Here is a 17,470-nt window from a genome sequence, read left to right on the forward strand (position 1 = left end):
GTTCGACTAGCCAAAGGTAATTCAAAACATTTCAAAGTTTAGGTCACTTATTCCACTCTTATCTCTAGAACTGAATGTTATTTCAGCACACAAGTGTGGTCATTCCCCATGGATGGAAGGAGCCAGCTGTGTTCCAGAACTATGTTGGAAGATTGCACCTTGGATACTGTGTGCATGGTTCTCATTTTGCATCTTAAAATCACGGCTGGAATCTATCTTGACTTTTCCATGGCCCATTGACAACTGTCGTCATGTAAATACTGTCCATTTTTCTCACCGACTACCATGGCTGATGTCTCCCCTCCAAAATTTGTGTTGAAACTTAATCCCCATTGTGGTGGTATTAAGAGGTAGAGATTTGGGGGAAGTGATTAAGTCAGGAGTGGATTAGTCCCACATAAGAGGGCTGGAGGTAACCAGCGCGGGTCCTTTTGCCCTTCCACTCTCTGCCATGTGATGAAACAGTGCCGATCCTCTCTAGAGGATACAGCAACAAGCTGCCATGTTGGAAGCAGGAAAGGGGGCTCTCACCAGACATCAAACTTCCCAATGCCTTAATTTTGGACTTGTCAGCCTCTGGAACTATGAGAAATATGTTTCTGTCCTTTATAAATGACCCAGTCTCACATATTGTATTATGGCAGCCAAACAGACTAAGTCACCAACCTTAGTGGGTTCGGTAGTAGGACTTGGAAGGGAGTAGATTTTTTATTGTTTTTTGTTTTGAGACGGAGTCTCATTCTGTTGCCAGGCCGGAGTGCAGTGGCGCAAATCTCAGCTCCCTGCAATCTCCACCTCCGAAGTTCAAGCAATTCTCCTGCCTCAGCCTCCCAAGTAGCTGTGACTTCAGGTGTGGGCCACCATGCCCAGCTAATTTTTGTATGTTTGATGGGGTTTCACCATGTTGACCAGGTTGATCTCCATGTATTGACCTCATGATCTGCCTGCCCCGGCCTCCCAAAGTGCTGGGTTTACAGGCATGAGCCACTGCGCCCGGCTGGGCGTAGATATTTTACTCACAGGAGGGTAGCATTGTGAAAGTTGCAGCTACTTACCACAAGGATACCTTTATACTGTTTACTGCCAATAACACCAAGGTCATGACAGCAATGAGTAATGCAGAGGAAAGGCAAAGATCAACCTTACACTTTTTCATCTAGCTGCACTATGAGAAAACAAGCAAAACTGCCCGGTTTAAGGGCAGATTCTCAGATTTTGTTTCAAATTTCCTGCCCTTTGTTGTCCTTTCTAGAAGCTTTAACAATACTTGAAACCTATTTCTTTTTTTTTTTTTTTCACTTCCTCTGCTTGAAAAACACAAAGGGGGCGGTTTCAAAATGTTTGGTGTTATCTTAGAAACCAAAGTGAATCTGAATGTGCCTTTTTGTCCTTTGGGTGTCATTTTCAAAATGAAAGGGACCTTTAAGTTCATCATGGCCAACCCACTTGTTCGACTGGTTAGCCAACAGGCACGGCGTTGGGTAATTGCTCTTGAACGCAACGACAGCTCATGGTCAGTTCAGGGCCTTCTCTACTGCAACCTGCACCCACTCCCAGTGTGGTGAATTCTCCTCCAGTAGAAGTCATACAGCAATGTTTTATAATTAACTTTTACATGAGCTAATGAGCTCCAGGAGAGAAGATTAAGGAATATTGCTTTCCATATATCTGGATGGCCAGAATACTTTTTAACTAGATATTTAAAAATCTAATACAATTATTGTTGCTCATATTTTTCTGTAAATCTTTCATCAGCTGTGAATCAAAGTATACCAGTTTTATTTCCTTGAAAAATAAGCCAAACATAATTTTCTTTCAACATTTTAGAATTCCACAATCTTAAGGCGCTTCGTTGCCTTCGCATCTCTGCGTGTCAAACTTTCTAATTTTATTAGCATGTTGTGAAATAACACACTAAGTGTCTCAAAGCCAAATTAGATCAGCCCTCACCTGATGAATGTGCAGGAGTCAGCAGAGGATTTGAAAATTGAACTCGATTCTCAAGTTACTGCCTATTTGCCAGACTTATGCTAGTTATGAACAATATTTCAAAACCAGATGATTTGGTTCTAGATGGGTTTATTAAAGATCCTAAAAACACTCTTGGCAACTTTATTGTAACAGTGATTGATTCCATTATATCTTTGAAAGCTTCAAGGTGCAGTGGTAACAAAAAGTTACTATATTTCATTTTGTCTATTCATTCATATTTCCCAAAAGGTTTTTTAGAAGTTATCAAACTGCTACATCCTAGTAATGAGTAGGAATAGATTTACCAAACTCATTCTTATCTTGTCATTTCTTTCCCGCAATTTTCTTCGGTGTGAAGAGAACACTGAATGGAATGTTACCATTCTAACAAGTGAACGTTTGTGTGGCGTTTTTTTTACTGTCTAGAGGATTTTCACATGTGTTTCAAACATGTTTGCTCTTCATCATGACCCTGTATGGTGCCATTTCATAAATCAGGAAATGGAGATTTCAAGATATTAAGTGGCCCACAGCTAATACATGTAAGAGCCTGAACTCACACTCAAATTTTTACCTTAAAACTCTTTGGCTTCACCAAGCTGACGTTATTATATATGTCTCCTAAAATAAGTGAAGTAATTGCAAAGAACCAAAGCTCTTGCCTAAGAAACTTACTGCTTCCCTGCCCCCTGTATACTTTCTTCAACTCCTAGTGGCCACACCCATGTATTTGCCTTGTACCGGAACGTGTGTAAAGTTCTACTCTTGAACTTTTATTTTGGAATATCTATTTCATTGTTGACTGTCAGGAAGGACGAGGGTGTATGTGTCACCACTGGCACTGTCTCTTACGGCTTTCTCTCATTGACCTTTGATAAGTTATTTCATCTCTTTGACCCTTAATTTCTCCATCTATAAAATGATAATGATACAATTATATGGTGGTTGTGTTAAGTAAATGAAATAATCATCATAGTACTTAGTACTGGACTAAGTATTTGGTCTGCATTCAATTAATTGTGGTAATGGTAATAATAATCATTATCACATAGATCTGATTTCTAAAGTAGATGGCCTCTTTCCTTGAACTGAAATGTGATTATCCACATAAGAGCATTAAATGCATGTTAAAAATATCCATATTAGAGAGTTAAATCGTGACTTTTTACATTCTAGTTAAACCCTAATATTAGAAGACAGAATTGAATAGGCAGATGAAATAATCATTCACTGTAAAAAGTCAGGTGGCCACAGGGGCCAGGCGGGGAGTAGGTGACATGAAGGAGTGTCCCGGAGGGGGCTAATTTGAGGACACAGACACCTTCTCAAGAGGAGCGTCACAGCTCATTGCCAGCCGACTGTTACCATGGGATGAAGTAGGCCCACTGTTGTCTTTTTGTTTTTTTAAGTGGAATTAAAAAACCAGCTTTGCATGTGAAATTTCCAGATTTTAAAACTTGGTTTGTGTTTTAGAAAGAGTTCAGGCCAAATGGAACACATCTGTGTTCTGTATCCAGCTCTTGTACCCACTGGAGCAATTTCTGCTTTAGCTTCTCAGTCTGTGCCCAGGTTATCTGGTTGGTAGAAACCAAGTAACTTGGATCTCGTTATATTACCTTTTACAGGGATGCCTTTCCCAAATATGGTAGTATTCTGGCCCTTTTCTAGAGAAAATATGGAAATCATCTGTTTTGAGCAATATTTTCACATATTTAATAAAACCATAATTGAAAAACCTTTTGGGTACCAGGCATGCACATGAATCCTGCAGCATAGTTTGAAAAAATAGAGCAAAAGCCTCCACAGAGAAATCTATCAGTAAAAATTCTGCTCTCACAGGAAATTGATATTCGGACGAAATTCCATGCTTAGTTGAGGCAAATGGTTCATTTTAAGGACTGATTTTTTTGATTCTCTAATAGTCACTACCTTTTAAAAGTCTGTTCTTACAAGATTTTGTATTAGTTTCTTCATTTGCCATTAAGCTACCTCAGTACTTCGAGATAAAGAATTGTTTAAATCCTAAATGAATAACTTAATTAAAAAATACATCTTTATTTAGACCTTTCTTATTTCCAAAGCTTTTTTGAAGAAAATCATTTTGTGCATTTAAAAAATTCCCTAGAAGGACTTAAACATCTTGAGGAAAGGACCAGGGTTTAGCCTGTCCTCCCTTTCTTCAAGGGTTAAAATACGAGGGCTCTCACAGAGCAGCACATTTTTGTTTATGTTGACTGATTTTGCTCGTAACAAATTATATTATTTGAATTGGAATGTTATAAAACTCCATAAATCGTGTGTCATATCTTACCTCTCTCAGACTGTGCCATTTACCAGTGTTGTTTTGAATGTCACCAAGAGAGTTATTTAATTATCTTTTATTTTCAATAATAAATTATTTTCCTGTTGCTACAGCACACCAAGCCCTATCGACTGAGGGAGAATTGTTTTCTCAGTTGCTATCACTTTAGGTAAAGTACCAGCTTTAAAGCACCTCTCAGCAGAGGCATAAAGTTATTATTTTGACAGTTCATGAAATAGTGCCGCATTCTACTCTTTCATTTGATGTAATAGAGGATTTGCATTTGTGCAGCTTAATTTTTTCAGCTGGCTTCCTCTTTTCCTCAGCCCCAAATCCTGTATTCCGGTTTTCAGCTCATGTCATAGTCCCTACAGTCAGTCTTTGCCAGAGAAATCCACTGTTAAAGTGAGCTTTATCAATGAGAAACTTAAAAATGTCACGTATTGATGTCAATATCTGCTATAAACTGCTTGCTTCTCCCCAGCTTTCAGAAATGTATTTTATTCACATAAGTCATATTAGAGATGAAAAAGCATGCACGATTGAGAAAGCTAAAATTGTTTTAGTTCTTTGAATATGGCACAAGTGGTCTAAAATACTGCCTTTGGCAACGATGTAGATATTTCCACCTGCAAGAGTCATTTAAAATGTTTAGGTTTTGTCTCCTGTTATGTGGCTGGTATCTCAGACAGATCCCCTGCTACTAAAAACAAACAACAGAAAAATAAAAATTCAGAAAGTATTGGGGGGACTCAAATTGTACTTCATTCCTCGCTGATACAAATAAGCAAGAAAACCAAGTATGTGTTTTTAGGATTTATTTGGAGTCATTGGGGCTGGGAAGTGTTAAATAGGAAAGGATGCAACTGAAATTCCAGCTCAGCTATTTTATGTCTGTCACTGGAGAAAGCCAATTATTTTTCCGTTCAGCTGCAGCTTGTTTCATTCTGTAGAAGACTTTAAAAAAACTTCCTTGTAGATTACATTTTAAAAATTTTGAGTTTAAAGATACAGCCAAGATTTCAGTTTAATGTACCTCATTGGATGAATCCCTTTGAAACAAGTAAGAATTCCTTAATCCCTTAATTTAATTGTTTGGTAAATACAAATTTATGTTTATGCAGTTTTCTTAAAGCAATCATAGCAAACTACTAAATTCATGAGCCAAAATGCTAGTGAAACTCAAACCTAACAAAGCTAAATTCCCTCGGCTGAACAAGTCCAAACGGGGATATCACACACATAAACACATAAACACACGCACACACTTCCTGTGTCAGCTGTCTCTCCATTTCTGACCTCATGTTTGCATTTAAAGGCAAGTAACTATTCACGATTCACAGGAGGTTGCAGTTGTTAATTTTGCCTCTCAAACTAGAATATAAGCCACAGGAGGGCAGGGACCAACCTGGTGTTTGTTTTAGATCTCTTTGTTGTGTTGAGGGTATCCCAGACATTTGATATCCTTAATTATTGGCCTGACGGTAGGCAGTTTCAGTGTGAAAATATATATATATGTGTGTGTATATACATATATATATATATATATATATATATTTCTCAATAGGTTTCTTTACTAGAATTATTTGCTCCTTCAAAGAGATTTTAGAGTATTATGTCATTCTTGAAAGGTTTTAAAAACAATATTAGTATTACAAAAACACGTGCATGAATAGGGAAATGGATGCTTCTGAGCTTATCTTTATTTTCTGCCCACGTGGTGGTCTCCCTATTAGGTATGGTTTCTCCACTTCCCATCCTGGTGCCCAGAGGCCATGTGGGACTGTCATTTGAATGAAAGCTGCATGCATCTACCATGACAGAATCTGCCTTGAGTTGACTTATTTATAATGAAAACAATTTTTTAAGTACAGAAAAATAATAGAAAATTCAAAAATGACAGAGGGTATGAAATAAAATGTTGCTTCTCAACCTCAGATTTCTGACCATTTGTTTTCCTTTTACAGGGTCAAATAATGTTTGATTTTAATGTTCTTGCATCTACTCCCAGAGGTAGTCTACATGTATAAGCATGCATGTGTGTGTGCACCTGTGTGTGTGTGTGTGTGTGTGTGTGTGTATTCTTTAATAAGCAATAATAAAACAGAAAGTGGTGATGTGTCACCCAGGGTTCCAGTTGCAAACAGATGGTACCCTCAAATTAGGGAGATTTAAGGAGAGTTTAATAAAGGAAGTACTTATAAAGGTGTGGACAGAGTCAAGGGAAACCACCACAAAAGGGGAGAAACCATAGTGCAGATACAGATACTTGGGATTAGTAATTGCTGTGTTGACTTGCTAGGCCTAAAGGTGCAAGGAGAGGGAAGAAGTAAATATTGGAAGTGACCTCCTCAAGGGAACCTGTGATCTCCAAGTAAGGGACTCAGCCAGCTGGAAAACATTCTACAGAGAGGGAGCCAGAGCACAAGTACCCTAAATGTGCTCCTCATTGCTTCTTTTATATATTGCTGGGTCTCCCCATTGGCCAAACTTAATGGAGACTGAGGGCAAGACAGCTGGTTGATGTAGTCCATAAAGATGAGCCTCCTGGGGCAGAGAGTCTGGTGACCAAGGGTGGAGAACAGATCTCTAAAGGCAATAGAAGACACCCAGCCCAAGCTTGATACATTGGTCTCTACCTTGCTTTTTTTTTTTTTTTTTTTTTTTTTTTTTTTTGAGTACCATAGGCTGGGCTTCAACACTTACAAAGATAGCCACAGGGAGCTGCCCACTGCTTTTTAATCATTCCTTTGTATTCCTTGTTTGGATGTGTCTAATTTATTTTATTACTTCTCTTGATGAATGGTTAAAAAAAAAAAAACAAAAAACCCTATTTGTCCTTACAAACAACACTGCAGTGAATTTATCAATGAATATCATAAAGTTTTAGAAGTGAAAGTGCTAGGCAAAAGGTCATTTGCATTTGCAGTGTTGATAGATATCAATAACATGTACTCCTGAGATGTTACACCAGTTTACACCCCATCATTATGAGAATGCTTGTTTCCCCGTACTTTGCCCAGCTTACTGTGTTATCTGACTTATGCATCTTTTTCAATATGAGTTAGGTGAAATATGGTATGCATTTTTAATTTGCATTTCTCTTATTAGCAATGAGGTGACATCCTTCACTTTTAGAGCTTATTCTCTGGTGGCAGGGTCAGGAGGTAATATTTAAAGCAGCATTTTTTTAACACAATGTAGAGAACTTATGTGATATGTTATTTGTTTCCAGTAAGCATTGATAATGATTTTAAATTGCATCCGTTCTTCTGGCACTTGTGAGTACTTACTATTTAAAAGCAAGAATTGTAAGGCATTGCCATTTCACAGAAATTTTAGAGTATTAATTATGTCATCCTTGAAAAGTTTTTAAAGTATTATTACTACAAAAATATTTACATAAGAAGGAGAATTGATGCCTTCAGGTCACCTGTCTCTGTTTTCTTCTTGCACGCATCATGGCCTCCCTGTTAGCTAAATGATGGTTTCTCCAGTATTGACCCTGGCACCCTGGAGACCATGTGGACTGCCACTTGAAGGAAAGCCCTGCACCTCTCTTTTCTCATGGTGCTTATAATTACAAAAAGCATTAGGGTTCAAATACATTTTTAAAAACTAAAAAGAAGGTATTGTATTAGAAGTGCCAATGGTAGTGTGCAATAGATTTTCAGAGAAAGGAAATACTCCCAAAATGTTCCTATCTTTGGCTTAATCACAAAGTGTTTTTGTTTCTTTGGTTGGTTAGATGGTTGGCTGGTTGTAGTAATTGGCCAAGGTATCTGATTGGCTTTTGAATGTCTTTCTTTCCTGAAGAATTATACAGGGAATCCTCCCAGATTGCTTGACTTGCTTCTTTGTTCTGGGTGGGAGAAAGTGTGTGGCTGGCCAATAGCCTTGTCCTACCTCGTCTCAAGGGTCAGGGCTGCTGTTACCAGCATCACAGGCTATGGCGCTGTTTGCCAGATGGCTGCCTCAGTGTCTGACTCGGAAATGCTGGAGGCAATTAAAAACGTTCTTTCGGAGAACAAGGCTTTCAATTCTGGTCCCATATGGTGATCAGGGCCTCTGAGCTTGCAGTCATTTAAGAGGTCAGGCTCAAGAGAAAAGCATATGGAAAGAACTGGCAGATGAGAAATGCCTGTAAAAAGTTGAATAATAGGTACTTAATTTCACTTAACTGCCGAAGGAGTGGAGAAAGAGAAACGATCAAAAACTGGGTTCTCCACGGCCTTCCCACTCAATACGTGGGGGGCTGGCAGTAGGGTATCACCCAAGGCACAGCACCCTTCCTATCTGTGAGGTCAGTTTTGTGTGTACGTGGCTAGGTTCTGGTGCCTACTCATCTCGATGTTGCTGTGAAGTGTTTGTTGCAGATGTGATTAACAACTAAAATCATTTGACTTTAAGTAAAAGAAGTTACTCTCTATAACGTGAGTGGGCTTTATCCAATCAATTGAACAGCCTTAAGAGCAAAAACTGAGGTTTCCTGAAGAAGAAATACTGCCTCAAAACAGCAGCACTGCTTTCTGCCTGAGTTCCCAGGCTGCCAGTCTGCCCTGTAAATTTCAGACGTGCCAGCCCCCACAATACCACTACGCTACACCTGCAGGTTAAAAATATTCCCATACGATTTGTGTGTATTAATATTTGAGAAGCAGTGCTCTAAAACAGTAAATTCTGTTCACCAGTTGCTATGGATTATTCTTTGAGACGATACATTTAATTTTCTCAATTTCAGTGGTCTTACTATGAATACATAACACTAAGCAAGACATCCACGGGTATTTGTAGAACAAATAAATTTCTAAGTTTCCCATACAAAACATTCCAGAAAAACAACAGTAGGTAGATACATGAATTCAGTGATACACAGATGCATGAATTCAGTGACACACGAATACATTTCTGACAAAGTGTTTAGGATTATTTGTTAAACGTTTAGATTTTACCTAGTGGTTCAACTAATAATAAACACCATTTCAAAGATTAGAACTAAGGTCATATTCGGAATTCCTAATATTTATCTGAAATGAGTCTAAATCTTATTAGGCTGCTCATCTGACCCTCAAAGACAATAGTGCTGTCCCAGAAATAGACACAGCTAAGCAGTCAATTCATATTCTTAAGACCTGGAAGCTCTGTCCGTAGGCAGTGAGCTTGGGGAAAATGTGAGATAAAATGGGGAAGATGCTATGACCCAGAGTGAAGGTTTTGATATTATTCAGGGCTTATTTGAAGAGAAGTGAAATATTATGGACCATGTGATAATGTCATGTGCTGAGACACGCTACCCATGTTCACTTCCTTTCGTGGATGACTTTCTAGGTGAGACACAGTCTTATTGGAACCTCTTTTTGGAGAACTTTATGAATAACAAATTTGCCTGTTAGGGGTAGAAAATTCTCTAAAGATGGTTGGTTGCTCACAGAGAGTAGGAACTGAAGTACAGTTATCTCTCAGTGTCCGTGGGGGATTGGTTCCAGGACTTCTCAAGGACACCCACATCTACAGCTGTTTAACTCTGTTATGTAAAATTCTGTAATATTTACATGTAACCTACACACGTCCTCCCATATCCTTTAAATCACCTCTAGATAACTTGTACCTAATACAATGTAAATTCTATGTAAACAGTTGTTATACTGTATTGTTTAGGGAATGATGACAAGAAAAAAAGTCACATTCAGTACAGCCACAACTATCTTTTTTAAAAAAAGAAAAATTTTCCATCCACAATTGGTTGAAACCACAGATGCAGAACCCACAGGTACAGAAGGCTGAATATACACTACCTTAATATGAGAATATCGTAACTAAAGAGACTTCAACTAATTTAACAATCTGGATTAACAGTAATTGTGAAGTTAGTTTAGGGTTTGCTGTAGGGTTAATTAGGTGGGTTTCCTATCGTTGTTTAGAGGAGAATCTTTGTTCCTAGCTAGGCACATGTATGCATTTACTTTCCTTCCCATTCCTTTGGCTTTTTAAACATTACGTATTAAACATAAGGAGATGTTGTTTGATATGTGACATCGTGACTGATAACATCTTTTCCTGTGGATTGGAGTGCACAGATGCAATGCCCCATACAGCAAATGACCATTACCCTCCCCTCCCATGGGCTCCCATCCCACTCTGACTAGCAGTATGCTACTTAGCTCGTAATTAGTGACGATTGAGGATTCTGGGGTTGGCTTGAGATGCTTTAACTGGAGCTTATGGGCCTCAGAGATTCTGCGGACCCTCTCAGATGATCTACAAATGTTGTACTTGTTTCTCTTCCCCTACTCCAAAGTGCATTCATAAGGCTTGTGTCTAACTTAAGTGACCCCAGCAAAGGTTAAGAGTAGCTTTGCCCTCTGAAGTTAACTACCTGTTCTACCAGTGCATGTGGTATGCATGGAAGGACCTGAGGGCCTCTATCACATAGAGGAAAAGAATACTGGTTTAAAACAAAGGTTGCAATGTATATGACCTCAAGGGCTGGCTGGGATTGTTAAGCTTGGGAGCCTCCTAGGGTCAACTAAAAGGGAGTCGCTGACTGGTGGTGAGCCTGTCCTGCACACAGGCTTTGCAAAAAAATTCTAGTTAAGTTGTAGCAGTGGTGGCTTTTGGTAGCTTCTGACATAGCAAGGAGAAAAATGCGGCAGGCGTCCCTGGCTGGATCCTTGTGAAGTGATATGCTGTATCTTTGGCAACTTTTCCTCATACACAGCGGGTGCTCAGCATGTGTAAATTCTTATGGTATGCTGCCCCTCCCCCCATGTGCCTATGGCTGTATTGCAGGACAGTTGCTTGTTTGGCTTTTCTTCAAAATTCAATGGAGAGGCTTTCTCTTGTTGGGTCTACCCATAAAGTGACATGTACTGTATCTCTCCCGGGGTCTACCCATAAAGTGACATGTACTGTATCTCTCCCGGGTCCCCATTACAGTGGCACGCCTGGAGCTGTGCAAATTAGTGGTCCTTCTCTCTCTCTCTCTCTCCCCCATATCCTTCCTTCCTTCCTCCCTTCCTTCTTCTCTCTCTCCTTCCATCCTACTTTCCTTTCTCTCCCTTTCTCTGTCTTTCTTTTGATGGTCCTTTTTCTCTTCCCTGTTGATTGTGTTCTGCAAGCATCAGACCTAAACCACTTGCACTTGTCAACACATCTGTGGCCACCCCTGCTCCAGCCCCCATCTCATCTGTTTTCATTTCTGCCTTATCACGGCTCACTCCTGTCACTTTTCTCACATTTCTAAGCTCTTGCTAGAAAAGGGGTGGCCGGCACAGAAAAGAAATTCTGTCTATCTGAGGTGTGAGAGAGCTAATCACCTCTCCTTAGATACATGTTTTTCACAAGGGAACTTTTTCCAGCTTCATTCAGGTGCTGTTCCCTCAGCATAAGTTGTATATGTACTTGCAGTGGTGGGAGAGAGGGTTGCTGTTTTGGTTTTTGCTTATTTTTTTGTGTTTTTTTTTTTTTCAACTAATTATAGGTCAGGGTTCTCAACCTTGGTTGCACATTTAGAATCATCTGGGCAGCTTCTAAAAATCCTGATGCCTCAGTTACCTTCCAGTAAATTAAATCAGACTATCTGGGAGTGGGACCCCTTCACTGTTTTTTAAATTTCCCCAGGTGATTGATTTCAGCATGCCCTCAAAGTTGATAACCACCAATCTTAGCTAAAATTCTAAAATGTTAGAAGGCTGAATTTCAAGTCATGGAAATTCGATTTTATATTTATAAACAACAAACCTTCCTAATCAGCAAATAGATGCTTGTCCAAAGCATACTGTGTACAAAAAATACATATGTATGAAATAAACAAAACGTGGTTTCACTTTTTTTTGCTTTAACAATGGTAAGGAAACCTAAAGGGTTAAATTGGTTGTTTCAAAAATTGATCCAAATATAACCATTTTAGAAGAAAATACATATTCATTGTTGTGTTTCTCCCAAATTTAACACACAGTTCAGAGAGCATTTCGGCCTATATTTTTAGCTAAGCATAGAGCTCTTGGTCTGGGAGACGCTGAGAATTTCTAAATAGCTTGTTACCTAAAAATATACTTCCTGAAATGAACTTGAGGCCCGAGAGGGATGAATGGCTTTATTTTTTTCTTCTATATTTACTGTTACCACAAGAAAGCAAATCTTGCATTTATATGTGTTTATATTTTTAGAGACCCAGGAAACAGGTGCTATGCCCAAGCTACAAAGACAGTTGCAGGACAAAGTATCTATGACAGAAACCTAAAATTCATAGGACAGTGAATGACTGTGGAAGGGCATTGAAAGTGCTCCTCTCTAGGCAAGAGCGTAGGGAACACGAGGCTTTGCTTATGCCTCTCTAAGGGTTGTGCCTTGGAAAAGTACCTCACAACGTTCTGTGGCCCAGCAACTCCTCCAGCACCCCATGCAGTCTAAGTGCTTCATCCTTCTTAGTCCAGCCTATAAGTCTTATTCCTGTTTGTTGGTTGAGTGCCTAGTAGCCTTGTCATACTTCACTGACTGTCCAAACTAATGTCTTTAGTTAATAACATCACAATCTCATTGAGGAACAAGATGGGGAATGGGGTGTTATACCTTTTTAAAAATTGCCCTTAGCATGCAGCATGTATTTTGCAAAGAATAGCCTGTATTCCATATTTTATTGAATGAATGTGAATAAATATCACATTTATAATCACACTCCCCTCTAAGATGAGTGAAGAAGCTCTATATCCTGTCCTACTTCACATCAAGGGCCAACCATGAACTGCTTGTGTTCATCCTGTGTTCACTCATTTATCCAGTAAACATTTTTGTATGTCTTCTGTGTGACAGGATCTCTTCTTGGCACTGGAGGCGTCGTAGGTAAATGGGTTGGATTATTAGCAAGTATGCGATGCGGATAGTTCGTGCAGACCATAAAACAGAGTCCTAAGGTAGTTACTTGCAGGTTGCTATTGGATGAAGAGGTGGCGTTTAATCAGAGACCAGAAAAGTGACAGGAATCTCAACAAAGGGAATAGCAAGTGGAAGGCCGGAGGAGGGAATGAACATGGCTTCCTCCCAGAAAGGGGCAAGAGGCTGGCGATGGTGGTGGTAAGGGATGAGATCAGAGAGGGACAGGAGGCAGATCCTTAGGTGGACTGAGTTTTTATTTGCTGTGGTCATAACTCCAATGCCTCACCAACGCTTGGGACGGTGTCTAGGAGACACTCAGTAAGTGCCGGTTAATCAACTGATTTTCCTAAAACACAGAGAGAAGTCAGTAGAACTAGTCCCTTGAAAAGAAGACCCTTACAGCGCTTTAAGAAGTTGGTCAGGAAAATGGCGGCAAAGTCTTGTGCCTTCTTCTTCTTGTGCGTTGCACTTCATGGCTCTGTGAGGTTATACCCTCCCTGCCCAGCTGGGCGGTGACACTCGCCTGGCTCCCACATCCTCTGTGCTGCCCTCTATTTTGGGTCACCCTGACTTGGTCTGTTTCCTGTCTTATTCACCCAGCTCAACTATAATTTCCTTAAGGGTACTTTTATTTGTGAGCCCAGCGCTCTGTACTATGCAGTGGGGCCATCTAGGTTTCTTTATTGAATGATAAGATTTCTGTAGAAAGCAGGCCTTATGACAATCATTGACAAAAGCAAGTGGCTACTCAACCATCCCCACCCCTCACCACCGTACAATGGATTTGATTACAAATTGCATACATGAGGGAATTCTATTCTGATGTGAAGGAAGTATTTTGCCTTTCTTCAGATTCATTCTCATGACATCAAGTTCACTTAAAATTGCATAACATCTTCAGGAATTCATTGGCAGGCTGCCTAGCAGTTGGACAATCATTTAATGTATCTTTCTCTTCCCTCAGTTAATAACGACATGATGGTCACCGACAACAATGGTGCAGTCAAGCTTCCACAACTGTGTAAATTTTGTGATGTGAGATTCTCCACCTGTGACAACCAGAAGTCCTGCATGAGCAACTGCAGTATCACCGCCATCTGTGAGAAGCCACAGGAAGTCTGTGTGGCTGTATGGTAAGAGAGCCTTTTAAGAAGTTATTCTTTCTTTCCCTGTTTTTACATAATATGTCTCATAGTACATATAGTCAGTGCATCTCTGTCCCCTAAGTATAAACATCTGTTCCATCCCCCTTTCCTTTATAACAGCTCTCTTTCGATTATTAAATGTATTTTCCAGGGCTGTTCTCTGCATGGATGTGTACGTTTATGTGGATATGTTATGGTATATAAAATGATCTTTCATATAATAAATCTGGAAATTGTTCCTTGTATCAAGAAGAGGGATTTGCCACTTAGTAGTTGTTTAAGTGGCACCTCAGTCCCCCATAGTGATACCAGGAGCTTTGTTCTCCGGAGGAAATCTTAGGTCTGGAAGAAGAGGTGATGAAAGGTTGGCTGTTGGAAAAAAAAAAACACCTGCCAAAAATGGGGAATCTACTTGGAGAGCCAGAAAAACAGCCTATTTTTTTTAGTCAGAAATCCTGGTTATATCATTCATATAACCATTGGGATAGATATGACTTCTTTCTCTTGGCTCAAAACAGCATATTTCTTTCTTTCTTTCTTTTTTTTTTTTTTGTTTTTGTTTTTTGAGATGTTACCCAGGCTGGAGTGCAGTGGGGCAATCTTGGCTCACCACAACCTCCACCTCCTGGGTTCAAGTGATTCTGCTGCCACGGCCTCTTGAGTAGCTGGGATTACAGGTGCCTGCGACTACACCTGGCTAATTTTTGTATTTTTGTAGAGATGGAGTTTCACCATGTTGGCCAGGCTGATCTCGAACTCCTGACCTCAGGCGATCTGCTTGCCTCTGCCTTCCAAAGTGCTGGGATTACAGGCATGAGCCACTGCGCCTGGTCAGAACTATATATTTCTATTTGATCACATTTTCTCCTCTCTCTCTCTCTGTCACTTTCTCTTATTCCCTCTAACCCATACACATATCTCAGATAGTTATACATACACAGCGAATACTCATGAATCATCTGGTTAATTCATGGTTATAGATTGTGAGCATGAACAAGAAATAAACAACTTTAATCTTTAGAAGAGTTGTAATTTTATAAAAGTGCATACATTTATTAATGGGATATGACATTTTGAAGACTTATTCAGATGTTTGGAATTTATTGGCCATTTCAAAAAAAGTAACTTCTGTGGTTCCTTGCTAGTTGGCAAACAAGAATATAAACCCAAGTGTCTTTCCCCCTTTTTTGGGAATTAGTCATTTGATACCCCCAGACCATGCAAAGCCAGCCTTGATGATAGATTTGGAAACATTGAAAATTTCGGTACCTACCAGGGGATGAACTGGTTTCTTAAGAACTGAAGGAATGTTAACAGCAAATACGTCATGACATACTTGCCAATATGATGTGGTACATATCCATGTCCACTTCTAGGTAACACTTTCAAAGAAGGGATTTGGACAAAGAGTGTCTTCAGAGGAAAGAGACCATTGTGGTTAGAGGCCTAGGAATCGTGCTGTCTGAGGCATGGCCTGGGCAAGTAGACGTGGTTAGTGCAGTGGAGACAGGTCGTGGGTTCTGCTGACGAAACGGAAGGGCTCTCAGGTAGAAAGTTTAATAAAGTTGTTCTGCATGACTCTGAAGGGTAGAGGGAGGATCTGTAACATTTACAGGAGGACGGCATAAGTTTAGAGATTTTCACAATCATGATTTCCAAACAGCAGAACGGGCTTCCTTTTCTGTAAGCACCAAGTGAAGATTAGGAGAGGCTGGATGACCATGTGTCAAATAGAGTGCAGGAGAGATTGAGACACCAGACTTCGATGGCCTCAACGCTTCCTTCCGTGGTTTCTTAAATATCTACCGTGGTGCGAGCGCTCACTTCTGCTACCCAAAAGGCTCTTTTAGTTAATATTTTTGTTTTGTTACCGATAATAAAAGCCCAAATCGTTGAGTGTGAATCAAGTCTCTCTAGAATAGAGGCTTTGCTAGCCTCAAAAAATGTGAGCACTTCAAAGAGAGGAGGCCTTCCTGTCTTTTCTGTGTCCCAGCTATAAAGGGTAAATACAGTGAACATTATTTTGACCTGTCTTGGCCAAAGACAATTCTCGTGTGATGTAGCGGTATTGATAATGAGAAGGGGAAGTATAGGGGGCGCTACAGTGCCCTCCATGATCCTCCTTCATGACCAAGGCACTCTCCCTGGGAGGGCTGGCTGTTGAAGTATCGCTGCCGAGTTTCCCCTCCAGTGATGAGAGCTGCTTCATTCACGTTGGACACTTTTCATGGGTAGCCAGCATCCCATGGCTAGTTGATGCAGAGAAACAAATTCCTGGTTATTTTGCTTTACTATGGGACATCTTTGAGGGACCCTCTCACTTTCAGAGCTTCCAAGGCATTCTCCGAGCCCTTTGCTGCAAGCTGCATTATAGTTTAGCTTTTTCCTTCTGTGCAAGACTGCTTGCTGCCTGTAGTCCCTTACAGATGCATCTCCAGAAACCTCTTGCACAGAACTCTCAACAGCCTCAAGGTCTGTTTCCAGGAAACCTAAACTAAGACAGGAGGCTATTATAAAAATAGCCAAATGTGGAAACTGAAAGGCTCTACTATGATTATAGATTTCAGTGTTTTTTTAAATCAGTTTTAGTGTTGTTTTATTCATTCATTCATTCATTCATTCATTCATTCATTTAACTAAGGTCAGTTGTGTACCCATTCCATGTAAAATGCTTCAGCTCCTTCCAAGGCTATAGGAATAGTTTAGAATCAACATTAATTTTATCATATTGGTTCTTTTTTCAGTGGAAATTGACAACCTCTTCAATGTCTCAGAGCAAATGTCACAAGACAAAAAATGAAGTCTGTATTTACTTGCTTGTATTTACCTTTCCTATGCTCAGCTGTATCCAAAAAGGCTTTGAAAAGTTAGCTGTGCCTGGCAGGAAGCCCTGTTACAGGAGTGAGTGAAGAAAACACTTAAGGACTTTACCAGGTCTCAAGCATTACAGTTGTTTTCTCTGTGTGAGTTTAGTTCGCTAAGCAGCTAAAAGGTGGAAAACCAGAGGCTCTGGAAGAGCCGCCCAATAATTACAGAGCTGCTTTCTTTCATGGCTCACAGTTCCTTCTTTGGCCTCTATAGTCATCACAAGGAAGAGGGACCATGCCTTTCCCTGGGCATAGCATGCCTTCATTTTATTACCCAAACCAAAAACAACCTACATACACACACACGTGCG

The 17,470-nt window shown here is 40.0% G+C and overlaps 1 protein-coding gene across 2 annotated transcripts in view; it reads left to right on the forward strand.

Moving 5' to 3' along the window:
• The window catches only part of TGFBR2 (transforming growth factor beta receptor 2), an 87,158-nt gene that overhangs the window by 23,623 nt on the left and 46,065 nt on the right, over window positions 1-17,470 (forward strand). For both annotated transcript variants that reach the window (XM_032268359.1, XM_032268370.1), the window contains one exon: window positions 14,112-14,280. In XM_032268359.1, the coding sequence (XP_032124250.1) occupies window positions 14,112-14,280 (169 nt within the window). The remainder of the gene's footprint in view (window positions 1-14,111; window positions 14,281-17,470) is intronic.

This window comes from Sapajus apella, unplaced genomic scaffold (assembly GCF_009761245.1).
Source record: "Sapajus apella isolate SASKATOON/1434 unplaced genomic scaffold, GSC_monkey_1.0 scaffold4, whole genome shotgun sequence".
Lineage (NCBI taxonomy): Eukaryota > Metazoa > Chordata > Mammalia > Primates > Cebidae > Sapajus > Sapajus apella.